Genomic DNA, 19,405 nt, shown 5'->3' with positions numbered 1-19,405 from the left:
ACTTCATCTCCATAAAGAGCTTGAGCTGGCTCCAACCATTGTCTTGTTGCATTCTTCCTTCCTGAGATAGCATCCTTTCTTAGTCAACTCTGAGGCATATTGTGATTGTGGGACACTGCCTAGCCTCTGAGGCAAAACTAATCTCTCTGTCCACCGAATTCCATTCTTGGCTGTTTGTCCCATTGTAGCCTTATCCCCGTAATCATTAGTATCTCTGTCCATGGCCTAAGCACTAAGATTTCCAGAAATCCTCGAATGTTTATAAATCATTGTGCCCTACGGATTTGAAAACCAATAAAACATCAACATGAACCCATTTTTTTTTTCAGTAAACACCTGACGCTGTCGATTTCCATAAAATTACCAATAAAACACTTAGGCAAAGCCAAAGTTGAATGTTTAAAGATTTTACAGGACATGCATGAGGTCAGCAAGTTTAGACAGGAAGCTGGTGACGGTGCAAGCCTCAGGATTTTACTCCGTCCACTGCGAAGCTTCAGCGCTTTTCGTACCTAGCTTCTTTGGGAGCAAACAAAACAATCTTTTCCCCTTAAGCTTTTCTTTTGGTTTAACGAGGCACCTGTTATCGCCTTAGTGATGATTTAGTGTCTCTCAGAAAGGAGGAGAGATAGTGCACGCCCGTCTGTGTCTTCTCAGAGTTAAACATAAACCCCGTAAAACTGGGAGGGGTGGGTTCATGCAGGGTGTTTGTGGGGGTCTTCATCTCCGCTGTAACACTTTACAGCACCATTTTGTCATTAGTAGACTTTTCTAAAACAAATTTTTTTTCTAGGAAATGTTCCCAGAAATATAACAACAAAATAACTTATGCTAACGCATGATAGTAAATAAGAGTGAAATTTACTTCACTGTTCCGACTTCTGTATCTCTGTCTGCTGCATGTTTTATGGGCCGTTCTAACATTTCGTAGTTCCTTAACACTATATGTATGATTACACCCATTTTACTAAAAGAGACATTTTGTAAATACCATTAAAATTCTGACTATGGTTAGCTATGCTCTCTAGGAAAAAAATAGTTTGTCATAAAATTAGTCTAATTTTCTAACAAAATTGTGTCTAATTCATCACTTTATGCTTTATGTCAAGTGGCTGATCTCATTTGTAAGTCACACAGGAATGATTAATTCATGGTTTCACAACATGACTATAACGGATTCTTAGTAGACTAAGTAAAATTATTACGTTTCTTTTTCACAGCCAGCACATTCACATGTGTCTAGTACTTTTCTTCCTCAGCGGATCAGCATAGACCTATGCTTACATTTCTTCTTTCCCTCACCGGTTCTTATATAGAATTCCTGAAACATATGTTCCCACTGAGCTAGTAGACCTGATGTTTACACTACACATATGATAACTGATAAGGAAAATGATGGGGTTAAGCTGCTCAGGGGCTTGCAATAACTTGCTGTGATAAGAGCAGCTGTCATATCAGTTTTTATTAACCCACTAAATCACCACTAATAAATAAGATAATAGCTTTTGCCCATCATGTCTGAAAACCAAGATTTGGTTGATCAAAGTCTACCAGAAATTAAAATGTAACTTTGATTCAAACAGCTCGTCCTGTGCATGGTATCTATTAAAGAGCTCACCTATGGCCTCCCTTTGTTAATCGATTCGACCAAAGACGCATACAGGCTCTTTTTGTTCAGTTTGTAACCCCAAAGGTTAGCCACTGCTGAGACTGTAAACCTAATGCTTATTAATTAATATTAATAGTGAAAGATCTTTGACAGCAGATAACCTATCTTAGAATTCTTTATACCCCCAAAGCTCTTTAGAACAATGCTTTCTACCTCTTTTCCAATTGAACGTATTGATTGTCCCCAAAATACTCATAATCATGAAATATGGATGAATTTTATTCTGTGATACCCGTATAATTTCATTTTTCTAAAATGTAAATTTAAAAAATGTTAAGAAAACTACAGATCTATATATCAAAGAGAGGAGAAGAAGAAAGATGAAGATAAACTCAGTTTTTGTCTTGGTGCCTTCTTAGATGCAGAGTATGTTACTGAGGCTGGGAAAATAAGGCTTAAAAAACAGAAATGGAGTTCACTTGATTTGTCATCACTTTACTACTCCTGGTCACATAGATAACTGTTTCTGAACCTGTAGATTCCATGTATTTCTGTGAAGTGGAAAGAGACTTTGCTTCATGAACCCCCAAATACATCTGAAGTAGGTTTCAGGAACTGTGGTACCCACTTCCTGTCCAGAACACAAAATAGCTATTTAGGACAGCCATCACCTGGCAGCAATTCCATCTCTAAGTCCCAAATGAAATAGTTAGAAATTGATTATTCTAAAAAAAATATAGCAAAATTGAACATTTACCTAACATTACAATAAAATGGCTTGAAATTCTGCAAAGCGGCATGATTTACTGATTTTTCAAAATAAGATTAGTCCATTTATTTTTCTCTCTCAGTTGTCCATGACATTATAGACATAAGTTTTTTTTTTTTTATAAAATTTAAATCTATGAAATACTCAACACCCAGAAGAAGTAATGGTTGAAAGATAATGTATTTGCCTACAGGATGCTTGGGTTAAAATTAGTAGGCTAAGAGTTGATTGGTAGTGCAAATTTGCTTTCATATAAAAATATAGAACACTAAAATTAGTGATTGAGAATTAATGAAATATTGTCTTTGAGAAATAATATAATAGTAATGAATCTTAAGAACTGTTAGAGCAGTACAAAATTAGTAAAAACTTAAATTAAAAAGATAAAGATAGCCAGATGTTGTGGCACATGCCTGTAATTAGGAAGGTAGAGCCAAGTGGATCTCTGCAAGTTTGAGACCAGACTGGTCTACAGAGTCCAGGACAGTCAAAGTTATACAGAGAAACCCTGTCTCAAAAAACTAAAGAACCAAAAAACACACAAAAAAAGATAATAAGAAGTTTAATAAAGTAATTGTTTTGTTAATATGACTGATGTCAGTAACAAGTAGGTTTTATTACTTTTACTGCTTGTTAAAGCGTAAACTTTAGAGTCAGGTGAACCTCGGTATAAATCCAGCATTATTAGGGGATTCTTCCTTGTGGCCTTCAGCAAGTCAATAACATTCTGACTACGGTTTCCTTATTTATAAAACCAAGTAATTCCTATATTGTATCATTATTGGAACAACTAGACCTAATGAAAATGTATATATGCATCTGTGTAAAATTCAATAAGAAGTAACTTTTTATTGCACTGCTGATTTTTGATGCCTTCAGTCACAATTTTCTCTTTTGTAAGAATTAAAGCGTAGTTGATCTTCCATTAATATTATTTGTATGTTATTTCATTCTCAAACCAATAGTGTAAGATATCACACACCCACTTTCCTGGTAAAGGCTGACTGACCTGTGCACTGTTGAACAGCTACATATGGAAGCACAGAACTCACCCCGATTTGTTCGAGTTTAACTCATGTTCCCACCATTAGGCATGCTGTCTTAGATGTACAATCTTTCAAAATAAAGTCTGAGAATATCTTTTAGAAACAAAACCAGGAATGGGTTAAAAATAATTACATCGAAGCATTACCATTTCCATGGTGTACCTTGCTGTATCTTTCAACCTATTTAGTTTACACAATGCACATTATTTCTGCCTACAATATAAAAATACCCAAAAGGGTGATAGCCATATCATAAAAAGCAAATGGTCTATCAATAAGGCAGAAAAAATTCAAGTCAGTGTGCCTTGAGCATGTCTATGGCTCTTAATTATCAAATAAGTGGCCAGAAGTCGCCAAATGTTGCTATATCAACGTATGAACTGGAGTGTGGCTGTGTCACAATGGGCACAGTTAATGGTTCATTCTTAATCCTAAAGGCTCCTTCTGGGATTAATTGACTTTCTCTGCAGCCTGCCCACCCGTCCTCTTGTAGGTCCCATCAAGAGGATCGCTTGGGTTGCTTTGCCTCTTTGGCCCTATCTTTCTACTTCAAACACTGTCTGATCTCACCCACACTTATACAATACAGTACTTTAGAAATCATCAAACTCAACTGAGCCACACTTGGCATAAAGCTGACTTGCTTAGAAAGAAAAACAATTTTTTTTTTTCTTTTCCCAGTGTGGTATTTTATTCTTTCACAGGCCACAGTATTTTTAAATTAGTTAAAATCAGAAAAGTAAGTGTTGATAGATAATGACGTGTTAGATAACAGAGAAGACTAAAAGTGATCTGTTCTAGAAATTTCTGCTTAGGAAGGAGCTTAGAAAAGAAATCACACTGAGGTAGACACTAACAAACAGCATGAGAGTACAGAGAACCTACACAAAGCAACAACACTGGAGAGCACTCAAAAGAGAAGCTTCAGCACTCATACCTTTAAGTGGCTAAGATTTCAAAATACATACAGGGCGAGAGTGTCCTCAGCAGGGGAAACTAACACAAAGGGACACACTGGGGTGATTCAGAAGGTTCTGAGGTGATAACTTAGGGACAAACGGATATGTACCGATAACTGAGAAGTGAAACATAAATAGGAAAATAGGTTGGAACTAAGTCATACGAGACTCCTATCAAGGTAAGAAGTTGTCTTTAAGAGTAGAAATTGTGAAGCAGTGAGAAAATTTAGATGGTTAAGGTGCTTGCTGCCAAGACAGACAAACTGAGTTCGATCCCTGGAACCCACATGCTAGAAGTAGACGTTTGACTCCCAAAAGTTAACCTCTGACCTCTACATCTGTGCCATGCATGGTACACATATAAGCACACACACATGCACACACTTACATGCACACACACACACACACAGAGGGAGAGAGAGACAGAGACAGAGAAGAAAGAGATAAATAAACAGATGCTTTTTTTTTTTTTTTAAGAGTTGTAATCGTGAGCCTATGAAAGTTCCTGAGCATGGAAGATATGTGACGCTGTCAGAACTTGGGGTGTCAAGTGTGGAAACATTGTATCAAATGACTAGAGAGTCGAGGTGGCACTATGGAAATGAGAATGAGGAAAATCGACTCTAGGAGAATACAAAAAGCAGGATTTAATTTTTTTGCAAGTAAACAGAGCTAGTCAGTGAAAGGCGGCCATTAGACATGTATAGGTAGGAAACACTTGAATTGTGGCTAGCTTTGAATAGAGATGTGCAAAATGTATGCAGAATTTTAAAAACTCAATATGAGCAAAACAAATGAAATATCTTCTCAAATTTTATTTATTTACTTATTTATTGGTTTGTTTGGGTTTTTTTGTTTTTGTTTTTGTTTTTGAGACAGGGTTTCTCTGTGTAGCCTTGGCTGTCCTGGACTCACTTGGTAGACCAGGCTGGCCTCGAACTCACAGTGATCCTGCCTCTGCCTCCCGAGTGCTGGGATTAAAGGCATGTGCCACCATGCCCGGCTTCTTCTCAAAGTTTTATACAGATTATATACTGAAATACTTTTTGTGTAATGGGTTAAATAAAACTTTATTAAAATTAATTTCACTTGTTGCTTTTTATTCTTTTGCTATGGTTGCCAGAAAAAAATTTTTTAACTAATATGGGGCTGCATTATGGGTCAGCACTGCACTGGAATTCAAAAGACAGCCTGCAAACTAGACCAATGGGAGGAAGCTGGGAAGGGCCTTGAGAAGCCACAGTGGTGAAGAGGGGGTTTTCAGGAAGGGCAAGAGCTAGGAAGTAGCCAAGAAAATGAGTCAGGGTAGAAACAAACTATTTGGGTTTTCCCCAGATACAGAAGCGCTCTGGCAGAGTGATGTGCCTAGCGGTAGGAGCGGGGAATGGTCTTTCAAGGAACAGCAAAGAGAAGAAAAACAAAACCGTGGTGAAAGGTGGGACAGGTCCGGCCTGATGTTTTATTTCGTTGTGAAAGATCTGATTCTGTTAGAAGATGGAAAAGTGGACAGAGGAATCACTGGTGAGCATGAGTTAATGGGGACCTACAGAGAGTTATAAAAGAAAAGCCAAGAGGAGAAATGCACACAGCTTATGGCATATTTACATCTAGCGTGAGAGATGATCAAGCAGGAATTGGCATGCCATTTGTCTTGAAGGGAGAAGTCAGATGTTAAATGGCTGAGAAAAGTTGAGGAAGAACTTCAAGCAAGCAAGTTATTGCCCTTGTCCTTAAGAGGATGTTGTCAGTCTTATAGATTATTAATTTTTTTTCCCGTACATCTTTGTTCATGATACTGGCGACTTTAACAAAACTAGTCACTTAACGTACGTCAGGAGAAAGCGTGGTAGATATTGTGAAAGGTCATTATAAAATTTGCTTTCCTAAACCTTATTCTAATATATACCTCAATCATTTATTTCCTTAGTTCTTATAGTTAGCGAGCATCTACTCCCTTAAGAGGAAAATACCTGGTCCCATTCGCTGATAAGACAAGAGTTATCTCATGTCTACAAGTAAAAAGGAGAAACTTATTGTTCTGCTCTTACTTTGAATGCCCTCTCGTTCCAAGTCTTCGTGTTGTTAGGAGGGGAAATTTTTGGCGAATTGTCTAAAAAGAAAGACAAGCTTCAGAATGTGTATAGTTCTAATGCAAAGCACTCATACCCTACTAATTCAATAAGGCAAATGGCATACTAAAAAGGAACACTTAAGCTACAGGAAAGTAATATACGTGTATTGATAGGAAATACATCAATTACCATGGTCGCTTTGTTTATGCACAAGGGAGGACCATTTCGATGTCTCTATAATAATTCCATGCAGAGGTTTACCCACATTAAATATCCATCATCATTCTGAAAGGATCCTTAGATCTTAAGAGAGCTCTGTGGAAGAGTTAATAGGTCTATTCCGTCTGGTTTTCTTGGATGGTCAAGGCACTCTATGAGTCCCACTTAGTGATTATCACCATAGGGTAGACTGAGAAAAAAAACGGTGGTGCTAGTACGGACATCAGAAGCTGTCTTGTCTAGCTTCAGAGGGTGTGCTAAGCCTTGGGAGCCTATTTATCTGCCAAAATAAGCTAATCACAGGCAAGGCTAGATCCTAGACCCCTTGAGTGCTGTGCTCATGTTTCCAAAATAACTGAACTACTTTTTATATTATTTTATTTTATATGTATGGGTGTTTTGTCAGCACGTATGTGCATGTACTACATGCATGCAGTGCCCATGGAGGCTGGAAGTGGCATGGGATGCCTTGGAACTGGAGTTACAGAGGTTCGTCTGGAAGAGCAGCCAGTTCTCTTAACCCCGGAGGCATCTCTCCTTTCCCCAAATAAACTGCTTCTTTAAGGGATGGAGTTGGTCCCCTTTTAAAGTGGGCTTTTAAAGCGGGACGCTGGATATAAAGACATATGCCTATACTTGCAACACTCAACAGGCTGAGCAGAAAGATTTCAAGTTCAAAGCCAACCTGAGCTACATAAAGTGTTTAAGGTCAGCCTGGGGTGTACAGAGAAGTCCTGCCATATACCTACAAATAATCACCTGCCTCTTTCCCCTGCCAGAAAACCTACGGAGCTGGGCCTTAGCACTCATTTTCTGCATAGTAAGTCTTCTACCAGTTTGGATTTGGACTTTGGAGGCTTAATACTGAGACCCAACCTTCCTCTAGTTCTGCAAAGATACCCTAGATTGCCAGACCACAGATGACTGAAGGGGGTTTCATAGATGAAGGTATTACCAAGAAACTAATATTGTTTCCTGGTTCTCAAAATGATATCAACATATACCATAAGCCATCTACATTCATAGATTCCTCTCCTCATGATAGAAATATACTAAATGCAAGAAATGTAACCAACCTCATCATAAAAACATGTTAGCTCTGTGGCATAAACATATTCAGACTGAAACAAAAATTAGGACAACAACTTAAGTGACAGAATGACATTTGACACACCTCAAATGTTTGGACTTCATTAATTATAATGAATTCTGCATTTATGGGTTCACCTTCATTTACTTTTACTCTCCAACATAGTTTATGCATTCTCTTGAATGCATCTTCCTTGAAGGAACACACTACTGTTTTATGGAGCTTGCCTTGAGCTCACATTAGATCTTACAGCTAGTATTGTATGCTTTTTTATTTAAAAATCAAGATGTAAACATACACATTTCCAAACAAACACTAAGGAATTCCATCTATGCCTACAAGGCAAATGGCTTAACACTCTCTAAGAGAACCCACTCGGATGAATTTGGTTACACATTGTCTACCCAGCGTGCTAGTTGTTATGGCAGTGTAGCCAATATATGTCATATACCTTTCCAAAGGTGGCCGCACAAGCTGGCTCCAGTTTCTCCTTCCTGCAGAAATCCAAGTAGTGAGCATAAAGAATGCACCGTGGGAGGCACACTCCTTCGCACACTATGTAGTTGTCTTCAAGCCTGAGAGAAGAGGCCAAGAATTAGGCCAAACCTTTTCACCACTACCTCCCTGCCCCCTCAGTGACTTAATGCTTACTTTTATTTATTTATTTGTTTTAGTACTTCAAAGAAGTAAGTTTTATTCTTCATATGAATCTTGTTAACAATTTAACTTGAACTGGTCATAATTATTAAAATATTATTTTATGTTAATTATATGTAATATAAATCTAATATTTTTGCTTTTTCAGAATAGTTAATTTTTATAAATACTAATGCTCATTTTTAAAATAGACACAAATGGGCTTTCTTTCTTTGGGATGTTGTTTAAAAATATAATACCATGATAAAAAAACAATAAAAAATTATGAGCTATATATCTCAGAATGAAGAGACGATGTGCTTTCTGTAAAAAATCATATCAGTTTATGGTAATGGATATATTCCTTACCCTGTTGTCACTCTCCAATGTTTACATAATCAAAATATAACACCAAACTTTAAAAAGTTACAAAATTTAACACTAAGAATGTAATATGAGCCAGGCGGTGGTGGAGCATGCCGTTAATCCCAGCACTCGGGAGGCAGAGGCAGGTGGACCTCTGTGAGTTTGAGGCTAGCCTGGTCTACAATATGAGTCCAGGACAGCCAAGGCTACACAGAGAAACCCTGTCTCAAAAAACCAAAAAAAAAAAAAAAAAGAAAGAAAGAAAGAAAAAGAAAAAGAAAAAGAATGTAACATGATTGTATCATGGTTCTTCTTGCTGTGAGTAGTTTACTGCATATATGTGTAATAACAAACGTATATGTAAAAAATTTAAAAATATTTAATAATAAAAAAGAGAAAAACCAAAAAATGTTATAAACATTATGCATAAGTATCAATTGATTTCTTTAAAAAAGGAAATTCCATTGAGGATCCACTTCACTTGGCAAGCCCTAGAAACAATGTCTGAAAGTAAGAAGAAGGAAAATCAAAAGCAGCAGCCAACACTCTCTTCAGCTGTGGAGAAACAAATGACAGTTTCTGAAGAGGGCCACCTCCACGGGAATGGCAGGTAATCTCTAGGAGCCGAGAGCTCCAGTTCTACGACTCAGGAAATAAATTCTCTCAAAAACTAACTGGATTAGAGAAACAGCAACAAAAAGATCTTCTGTGAAATTTCAGCATCAACTGATTTCTTGATTTCTTTCTGGTAAGACTGTGAACTTAGTGCCGAGGGGACCTGTCTAGACTCCTGACCCAGAGAAGCTCTGATATGTTTGTGTTGTAAGCAAGCACATATGTGCAATGACATAAACACAAACAAAACACAAGGATTAGTTTTAGAAGAGTAAGATCCATAACGAACACCTGTTAGGACAATTACAACATGATGTCAAAGTAGAAACCGCCCCCCCCCCAGGCCCCCATTGCAAATATCAGGTCTTACTTCTTTGCAAATGTCCACTCTTCAGTAGCTTACAATTTATTTGATCTAGGACTATGAATGGTGAAATTAAAGATGCTATGTTTTTTAAAAAAAACATTCTTGATTTGAAAGGACTGCCAGGCTTCAGCCTGTCCGTGTTTACACACTCTTACTTTCACCCATAAACTACTGAACAAAAACATGGTACTGTATTTGCTAGGGAAAGACACCAGGGTAAACTCCCTTCACTGAAGCTGAAATGACTGTTATCTGCTTCCACTCTTACACCCTTTTACTGTGATTAAAATTGTGGTCCTCTAAATCATCTGATAAAACTGAGACCACCTATCTCTAGAGAAGTCTCCAAGGATAAAATGTACAATCTCAACTCTGTAGTATAGATGTAAATATATACACTTTGAAAATCTGGTTGGATTTTGATTTAATTTCAATTAAATGTAATGTAATAAATATATTTGTGCTACAAATATATGAATGACAATCTAGAAACCAACACTTTTAGATTCTATTCCCAGTTTTCTTCACTGTTCAATAAATTACTTTGGCTAAAATGTACATACTACTATTTTCAGGTTTAATAAAACATAATCATTTATGACACAAAGGAAACATACTATGCAGTATTACTTAGATTAAAATTAGGTGAAATCATTCAAGATTTCATATTTCACACATTCTCAGTGCACAGAAAATAAAAGTTAGGAGACCTGTTCCATGAGTTTCAGACACCAGTTATTTTTTTTTTAATTAAAAAGATCCAGTCGAACTAGGATGTAGCATTTCAAAACAAATAAAGCTGCCTACCTAATATTGAATAGCTAACAATAAAAGTTGAAGTTAATAAGCCATACTTTTATTTTGATTTTCAGTTCTAATTTTTAACACTCCCAAGACAATTCTACAGCCTCAGAAATTTCTTAAAATCCAAGTAACTTGATGTTTTAAGAAATGTATAACACTCATTTTTAGAAGATTGGGAATATTAAAAATGTGCTTTATAGTTTTCAAAACATGAACATTCTTATGAGAAATAGCTATTTAAAACTTGCATCTTAAAGATAGGACAATACTAGCAACAATCCACTCATTTGGGTAGTTGTTTTATATTTAGTGTTTTGTCTTCGAAATACTGAATTAAGCTAGGCATCTCTATTATATGAACTTTAGACAAACTCAATACTGTTTCTAATCACTCAATTTGAACTGAAAACCTGGGAGTGATCATTCAAAAAATCCTTTAAATCAAACATTTTTCCATTTGTCCTGTTGGACAGTAATTGTTTCCTAAATATTCCAGATAATTTCTCAACTATTTACAGCTCTGGGATATTTTCTACTAGTAATCATGACACCAAACTTCAACAACCAAAATGTAACTTTACAGGAATATTTGTTTCGTATTCAGATGTTGGAAGAAAGAGCTCAAGCATACAGTTTAAGAACTTCAAGATATAAAAGTTAGAAAAAAAAGATATAAAAGTTAGAACCTAATGTTTAAATAAACAAAATAAAGTCTTCTAGCATTTATAGATTCTGGGTTTTTTCTTACCCTTAGACAATAGATGATAAATAGATAAATAGATAGATGCTTGATAGATACATAGATAGATAACATAGATACATAGAATAGCTAATCAGGAAATAAGTAACCATTTATTTATTGCTTGGAATTGGGGGAGAATTCGTGCCCCTAATTTTTCCCATCATGCAAGGGTTCTTAATGACACATTCTTACTTTAGATGTCTCTTCCTTTCAGACAACTGTTACAAAATGCTCTTAGTATGTAAAAGACTTACTAATTATCTCTCAGTTTTAAAAGATTTGGGGCAAAATTCAGTTTGTGGTGTTTTACGATAGCAAATCATGTATATGGTATGCTGTAAAAAATGGAAATGTCTTTAATCATGATAGCATAGCTGATTTTTCCATTTTTCACTTCTCACTCAATCCACCTATTTTCTGGCTGACATTACCTGCCCTCTTATGGATTAAGGTAGAGTTAAGACCCTTCCAATTCTTGTTATTCGGAGGGATCATGTCTCAAGAGCATAAAAATATCAAAGAAACACGGTTTATGTTAAGCAAATAATCTCAGAAAAATTCATCACGGCTTACGTTTGTAAAGTCCATGGTTTCAGCCTCGGTTTTTTAATTTTTTTATTTTATTTTTTCCCATCAGGGTCAGAACATGTCTCTTTGTGCGAATAGACAGAGAAAGGAAAATAGATGGATTTCTCATGGATCTTGTAAACTTACGCAAGTTTTTAGGGAGAAGCAAATTGGGGAAAGCCAGGGTCCTAGAGACACCAGATGGTGGATGGAGGGCAGCAGGTGTGTGCGCCAGGGCCAGCTTACCACTGCAGGGTGAGCTGAGTCTGCTTCTTCTTGTCCTTCATGATCTGTGTGATGCTCTTCTTCTGAGAGAGCTGTGGGTCAGCTGCTTTGGTCTTGCTCTCCTGAGGGTCCGCATCCTCTTCTTCGGAGGAAAAGTTACCGTTGCTTAAATGCATTTCTGAGGGAGAGTTTAAATAGTGACAAAGAACAAGGGGACGTACAATCAGTAAGTGGCCTCCAGGTCTACCTGCTTTGCACTGTTGAGTGGGGGCACCCCGAGGAGCCAGGCAGGAGTTGAGCAAAGCCCTCCGAGTTTACAGTGTTTCCGTTAACATTTTTCCTGCTGAAATAAAATGGTTCCGACAGAGCACCCTATTTGTATGTGTATTCGGAATGTGTTTCTTTATTGTTGGACGTCCTTAGGACTCAGCCTCCGCACCTCAGCCCGGGCGAACTGAGCACTCACCTGATTTAACTCCCACCTGCAGCCCGGAGTCTTTGCCTTTCTCTCCGCTGCCAGGGGCGTCCGTGGCTGCCGGGGCCACCAGGTAGGCACTATCCTCGGGGTAGACCAGCAAACCCTTGCCAAGCAGCTGCGCACAGCACTCCTCCGCGATCTCCGAGGGAAGTTGGGGCGAAGGCTGCTCCTGCACGAAGTCTTCCTCCAGTTCCCGTACCTTGGCCATCCTTCCTGCCGCAGGGACCTCGGCGCCAGGGCTTGGTGGAGCTCTGTGTAGAGCCCAGAGTCCCGGGGCGGGGCTGGGCGGGGCTGGGGACCTGTGGCCGCTGGGCTAGGAGGAGGCCCGCAGGCTCCGGAGCCCCTCGATGGCGGAGAGGGGACAGGATGAAGAGGCACTGCACAGATGGCAGGATGGAGGAGGGTGGCAGAGACACTGCCTTTTTCCAAGTGTCTCCGGTCTGGGCAGATCACTTCCACACCTGCTGTCAGTCACGCCTGGGCCCTCTCCTCTTCACTCTCCTCTCTGTCCTTGTTCTAGGGCCAGGACCCACTGCACTATCGAACGTCCTGAAGGATCCTAGGAAGCTTAGCTCTCCCTTCTGCTGGGATGAGCAGCTTCACCTGTCTCCATTTCTCTTCTCAGGAGACTTAACCTAAGCACCTGTCAGGTCAGCCTTGCCTCAAGCGTAGAATTGGAAGTAACAAAACCCAGAGTACCATCCAGGCTTTGCCAGTCTGTGCACAGCCTGGATCAGATGTATTTCCAGAATAATCCAAGGATGGAGGGACACTGCTTCTGCATCACTCACACCGACACGGACGGACACTTGGCCCTCACAGCCCTCTTAGCTGTGGAGACTGAAGAAAAACATGCATTTCGTTATTACGCACATTTACATCCCTTACAGTTGGATGTGAGCAATGGAGCAAGGGATGCTTGCTTAAATTTAGTATCATTTCAGTCCAAAAATGACAGAACTCGTGTCTGTTTGAAAGTAAGTTGAGCTTTCTTTAAAAAAAAAAAAAAAAAGTGCTGGGTGGGGATTTGGGATGTACTTCATGGGTGACTGGAGGTTTTCCTCATTCCGTTCTCCATCTTTTGACAAACGCCCTCCAGGTTCCTGCATTGGTTTCCATTGCTTTATCGCAGCCAATCCTGTATCTTCTGTGGGGGCATTAGAAAGAGATGTCACCCTTGAGTTTAGCATGAAAGTAGCATTAAACTGAAATCACACAGAGAAAACAAAATAAGACCCGGAGGGGCAAATGACAGAAGGGTCAGTTGCAGCAGCAGTTCAAAGGAGAGCAGCAGCAGCAGCAGCAGCGGCAATAGCAGCAGCAGCAGCATTTCCCTGGGCAGTTCAAAAGGTGTTTGTGTGGTAGCGGCTCAATTTTTTAGCAGCACTTGCTGGAAAAGGCCTCTCATCTCCCAAAGTTCTTCTCATCTGCTCCCTCTAGTTGCTGGGTGCAGGCTGGAGCAGCGCACTTATCTACAGACCCAGTGTTCCAGGCTATTCCCCACCTAGGACAGCTTGCCACATGAGTCTTCTCTACCTCGTCCTGGGGAAGCCTCCTAGCCTACTTCGTGTGTAGGGCTTTCCACCTCAGTGCTGACGTGCACAGCGTGCAGCCTTAACAGAGTCACATGCGCATTCTATAACGGAAGTCCTCTTTGTCCTCACAAAGGGGCTCTATCTACTCATGTCACATAAGGATGAGGAAAACGTTCAGAAAATGACTGGAATTCTTTCTTTAATTTTAGAATGCAGACCACTTGATATCTAGGAGGTGTGTTGGTATATGTGAATCATGTAGGCGCTAAGTGAATATTTGGCAATTTTCCAATTCAACTGATCAATGGAAATGCAAACTAATATCTTGTAAAGCCCTAAACAAAGTTTGGGCTGTATTTTTAAAGTAAATTGTCAGCTTCACAAAACACAATTGAACTTCTTTGTGCTTCTCTTCAGAATTATAAATTAACAATGGGCATTTCAAGGCATTAAATCAGTAATCAGTAAACCTCCAGCATTAAAAATCCCAAGACAAAGTGGCTTCAATGATAAATTACATGCAAAGTTTTAAAAATTGATGACAACCTTCTCTACAGGGGCCATCATTCTGGATGACCGTGTGTGATTTCAATAGCCTCAGTTTCCATGGGGATGTGTTACTAAGATCCCCAGTGTTACTTGAAATTGTAGATGGTAACAAACTCTGTCTGTGCTTTTGTTCCCAGTATACCCAGCAGTGTTACCATATAGAACCAAAGGCAACAGGCCCTATGTTTTATGTACTGGTGCCTCCTCTGTCTTAGGAGTCTTTCATTAGGGAACAAGAGACAGTCAAACGAGGGTTAATGGACCTCAAGCCCAAGCCATGCAATACTCCAACACTCCATCTCATAACCCAGAGAGCGGATTGCATACACAATGCAAATATGCTAAACAATGTTACTCCCTACCGAGGACAACTTGGCATACCCATCTTTCCCAAGCCCTCTGAAAGCCTCTGAGCCTGCTTCTTGTGTAGGACTTGCCTCTTTGGTGCCAATGTGCAGATATACAGTCCATAATGGAAGTCCTCTGACTGAGGAAGACAGGCACTGAATGTGGAAGAATCCTCCAATAGAAAAGGAGGCCAGAGTGAGCAGAGAGGAGGAAGGTAAGAGACGCGCACATGCATACATTATTTAGCCATTGCATTTCTTGCAGGGATCTTGCCCATAGACTTACAGAGTCATCACTTCTTCCTCCTTTGAACATGAGCTAGCACCATGCTTCTCTAACAGAATTCCAGACCTGCAGCTGCAGAGGTCAAAGGGCACCACACTGTGAGCCTCTTCTCTTTGTTCTGAGGTTTCCAGCTTCTTGAACTAAACGGATACTTGTTTTCCTGGTTCCCAGCATGCGCTTGGTCATTATGGATCTATTTCTGCATATAATTGTATATGCTCATCCAATGAACCTTCTCATAACCGTGTGTATGCTATTGGTTCTGTTCCTCTGGAAAACAGCACATGATTTTTTGATAAGGGCAAAAAGACCATCCAACGAGAAAAGAAAACCTTTTCAATTAACATTGCTGAAATATTATAAAAGTGAGTGCAGACCCCTACTTGGTACAGTACACAAAAATCTAGTTACTCTAAAGATCTAAGTATAAGATTTGCAACTATACATCTCTCGGAGACCATGGCATGCATCTCCCTAGATTTTAAGTTCATCCCAGGCTTCTTAAACGCAGTGAGATGCAAGTAGCTATTTTATTTTTTTTTTAATTTTAAAAAAGACCATTTGACTTTCTTCGGAATGTCTACACCTGAAGACTACCAGAAAAATAGACAAATCAGTATAGAAGACGAAAACATTGTAAAAACCATCCCATAAGTTATTAATATCCATAATACATAAAAAACCCTCTATGGCTGCACAATCAAAATAGCCTGATTTTACAATAAGCAAAGAAAAGAGAAAAATAATATGGGGGGAGGTTAATATGATCAAAATACATTGTATGAAATTTTCAAAGAACTAATAATAATTTCAAGATGTTCTACAAGTTAATGAAATGTTTAAATAAACATTTGTTTAATACACATACATACATATACATATTAATGGTGAAGAGACATTGAACATCACTCAAGTTAGAAAAATGCAAATCAAAATCACAGTGAGGTACCACTTTAAACCCATGAGGGCAGATACAATCCTATAAATACAAAGCACAGAGGAAAATTGTTAGTGCAATTGTGAAATAATTGGAGTTTAATCCACTGATGGTAGAAACATAAAACACGAAAAAAAGGTTGAACATATGGTTCAGTAATTTCATCCCTAGATTCTCATGCTCAAGCAAATAGAAACAAATGTTAAAATATTCACTATAGCATTATGCAGTATACTCAAAAAGGTGATGAAATACAAATGCTTTATCAGAAATTACATGTAAAATAAAATACAAGGGAATAATATTCAACTATAAAAAATGAAGAGTACTAATATATGGTATCATTATGTGTGATCGACATTCTCCACAGTTGAGTGCAGTTCTGACTTTCACAGGAACTCTGGTGCCCCATATTTGACCACGTCCCCTGGATGGGGAGGCCAGGTGGCACTCAGAGGAAGGACAGCAGGCTACCAAGAAGAGACTTGATACCCTATGAGCATATACCGGGGGAAGAAGTCCCCCTCATTCACAGTCATAAGGGAGGGGAGTAACAGGAAAATGGAAGGGAGGAATGGGAGGATACAAGGGATGGGATAACTATTGAGATGTAATATGAATAAATTAATAAAACATATTTTAAGAAGAACATTATACAAACTGAAAGAAGATGCATGCAAAGGGCGACATATTATTACATTCACAGGAAATAATCAGAGCAATCAAATCCATAGAGACAAAAAGTCAATCAATGTTCCTGTCAGAACGAGAAGTAAGGAGAAATGAGGCATTACTCTTCAATAGGTACAGGCTTTCTCTTAGAAGATAATGAAAATTTTCTGAAATTACATAGTGGTGATGGTTAAATAATGTGGCCACGTTTTTAAAAACTATATAATTGTTCACTTTAAAAATGGTTTAACAAGAGGATTTTGTCTCAATAAAGAAACTACTTTAAAACAAGGAAGGCCATATTATAAAGAAATAGCTTATGAATCTGCTACATTCTGACCAAATAAGAATTACTGCTTGGTTTAAGAAGTGCAGGTACATAGCATGAAACACTTCCATTCTTGATTTGTAGAACATGAGTTATCAGTCTTGAAGTGTACAAGACTAGGAGAGAATGTAACATCATGGGACCCTCACTTGGTTTGGTGTTATGCAAACACACACACACACACACACACACACACACACACACACACACACACACAGAGAGAGAGAGAGAGAGAGAGAGAGAGAGAGAGAGACAGAGGGACAGAGAGATGGAGAAAAGAGACACAGAGAGAGCTTTTCTTTTCCTTTTCCTTTTTTAAAATTTATTTTTAATTTATATACTCATTTTACTTCCCGATCATAGCTCCCTCCCTCCCTCCCTTCCTCCTCCCCCTTCTCCTCTTACCCTCTCTCCCTTTCTGCTCAGACAAGAGAAGTCTTCCCCCCCCCCACCCCCCAACCTACGGTTGCACATCAAGTCTCATCAGGACTGAGCGCAACCTCATGCTCTGAGGCTAGATACTGGGATGGCAGGTGTGCGCTACCATGTCCATGCAGTGCTGGGGATCTAGCCCACGACTTCATGCACAATAGGTGGAGCCATGTGCTCAGACCCCTGCTTTCTGCCTTTAAAGGAGTTTTTGTTTGCTTTCTGGTTTTAGATGAGGAAAAATTCTGATCGAAGGTGAGGGGGAATGTGTTCACATAAAATTCAGCAAAGTTTGTTTAAAGAAAGTGCCAGCAGTGGGGTGTGTGTGTGTGTGTGTGTGTGTGTGTGTGTGTGTGTGTGTGTGTGTGTGTGTACCACAATCTGAGCCACAGTCTAGAAACGTAGAAACCTAGTAAACGATGCCTCCAGCCAGCTTACAACTGAACATTGCACTTAATAGAAGCGCAGAGGAGAGCAAGGAGTGTGGGCTGGTGGGAAAAGATGATCGCATTTCTTTGTTGTGCTTCCAAGGATAATTAGTGAATTGAACATTTCATGTAGACCATGACACGTGGAAAATTCTCCTTAGTTTATCTTGGTTGTATTTGTGTAATATCAGTAATTTAATAATTATTGTGTAATCTACTTGAATTTTATTTTCAGTTCATGATCTATGACACCACAAAGTAAAATTTCAGGACTTCTGATTATTTGACATAAAGTGTGACAAGATAGGCATAGGTATGAAATATAGGACAGTGATAGAATCTGCTTTTAATTATTTTATATGGCAGTTGTTTGATGCATATGTAATCCGCATCTTTAAAAAGATAAAGCAGGTAAGTAATCATTCTAAGGTAAAATAAATAGGAAGAGACATCAATTAGAAACAGATGGAATTGATAGCATTGACACTGATGTTTATAAAATGTAATACCGAGATTAATTCTTCAAGTGAGAGAGTCAATAGATCAGTTTCCTGAATGATACAGTACTAAAACTGTGCATTTCCATTTATAATTGGAGCTTTGTTAAATTTTAACAATGTATTGGTTTTAAATTTTAACAATGTACTGATTGGCTGTATTATAATATTAAAATGTTGCAATGATAAATCAGGAAAACATGAATATCACATTGAATATCACATGTCATCTTTCAAAAAAGTAAATGGCATTCAGAACACAGAATAAATTATAATAACATTTATATTAACACAGAAGGCAAATAGTTACATATGGTTACACCTTTTAGGTCTATCTATTTGTAATTTCTCTTTGTGCGGATTTCTAGAAACGAATCACTGACAAGCAGGACACAGAAGGCAGATGTAAAACCACGACACCACAATAAATTTAAGCCTGCTCATGAACTTGAAATAGATGTGAACTGTGATTTAGTATTATAAAGTGAATAATGCGATCCTCGTTTGTAAAGCTTAGCTATTAGAAGTATTAATTTACAACTTAATCACGTTACAAATGTACTTATCTGTTTATAACTATGAATTAAATTTGAAAGGACACATGAGAGACATAACAGCTAACTGTTCCCTTCAGAGATAGTAGGTGTAATCATCAAGGTCATTAGCTGACTTACTGGCTGATCATACGAGGAAAATTAAGCTAACGGAAAATTATCCCATGATGAGTTTCCATTAAATGGTTGGTGGATTGCCAACTGCCTTCAGTACTCACTTAGTGTTTCAAAAGACAGGATTGAGGAAGACTATAAAATAAAGGAAATTGCAATCACTGA

General features: G+C 38.5%; 1 protein-coding gene across 1 annotated transcript in view; it reads right to left on the bottom strand.

The window, feature by feature from the left end:
* Rfx6 (regulatory factor X6) overlaps nucleotides 1-12,772 on the bottom strand; it is a 49,392-nt gene extending 36,620 nt beyond the window's left edge. The window contains exons 1-4 of the mRNA XM_051164551.1: nucleotides 12,553-12,772; nucleotides 12,108-12,264; nucleotides 8,216-8,339; nucleotides 6,432-6,493 (exon numbers count right to left, since the gene is read on the bottom strand). Of these exons, the coding sequence (XP_051020508.1) occupies nucleotides 6,432-6,493; nucleotides 8,216-8,339; nucleotides 12,108-12,264; nucleotides 12,553-12,772 (563 nt within the window). The remainder of the gene's footprint in view (nucleotides 1-6,431; nucleotides 6,494-8,215; nucleotides 8,340-12,107; nucleotides 12,265-12,552) is intronic.
* Nucleotides 12,773-19,405: the final 6,633 nt, after the last annotated feature.

The sequence above is a fragment of the Acomys russatus genome, chromosome 21 (genome assembly GCF_903995435.1).
Source record: "Acomys russatus chromosome 21, mAcoRus1.1, whole genome shotgun sequence".
Taxonomy (NCBI): domain Eukaryota; kingdom Metazoa; phylum Chordata; class Mammalia; order Rodentia; family Muridae; genus Acomys; species Acomys russatus.
This window is presented reverse-complemented; position numbering and strand designations above follow the sequence as displayed.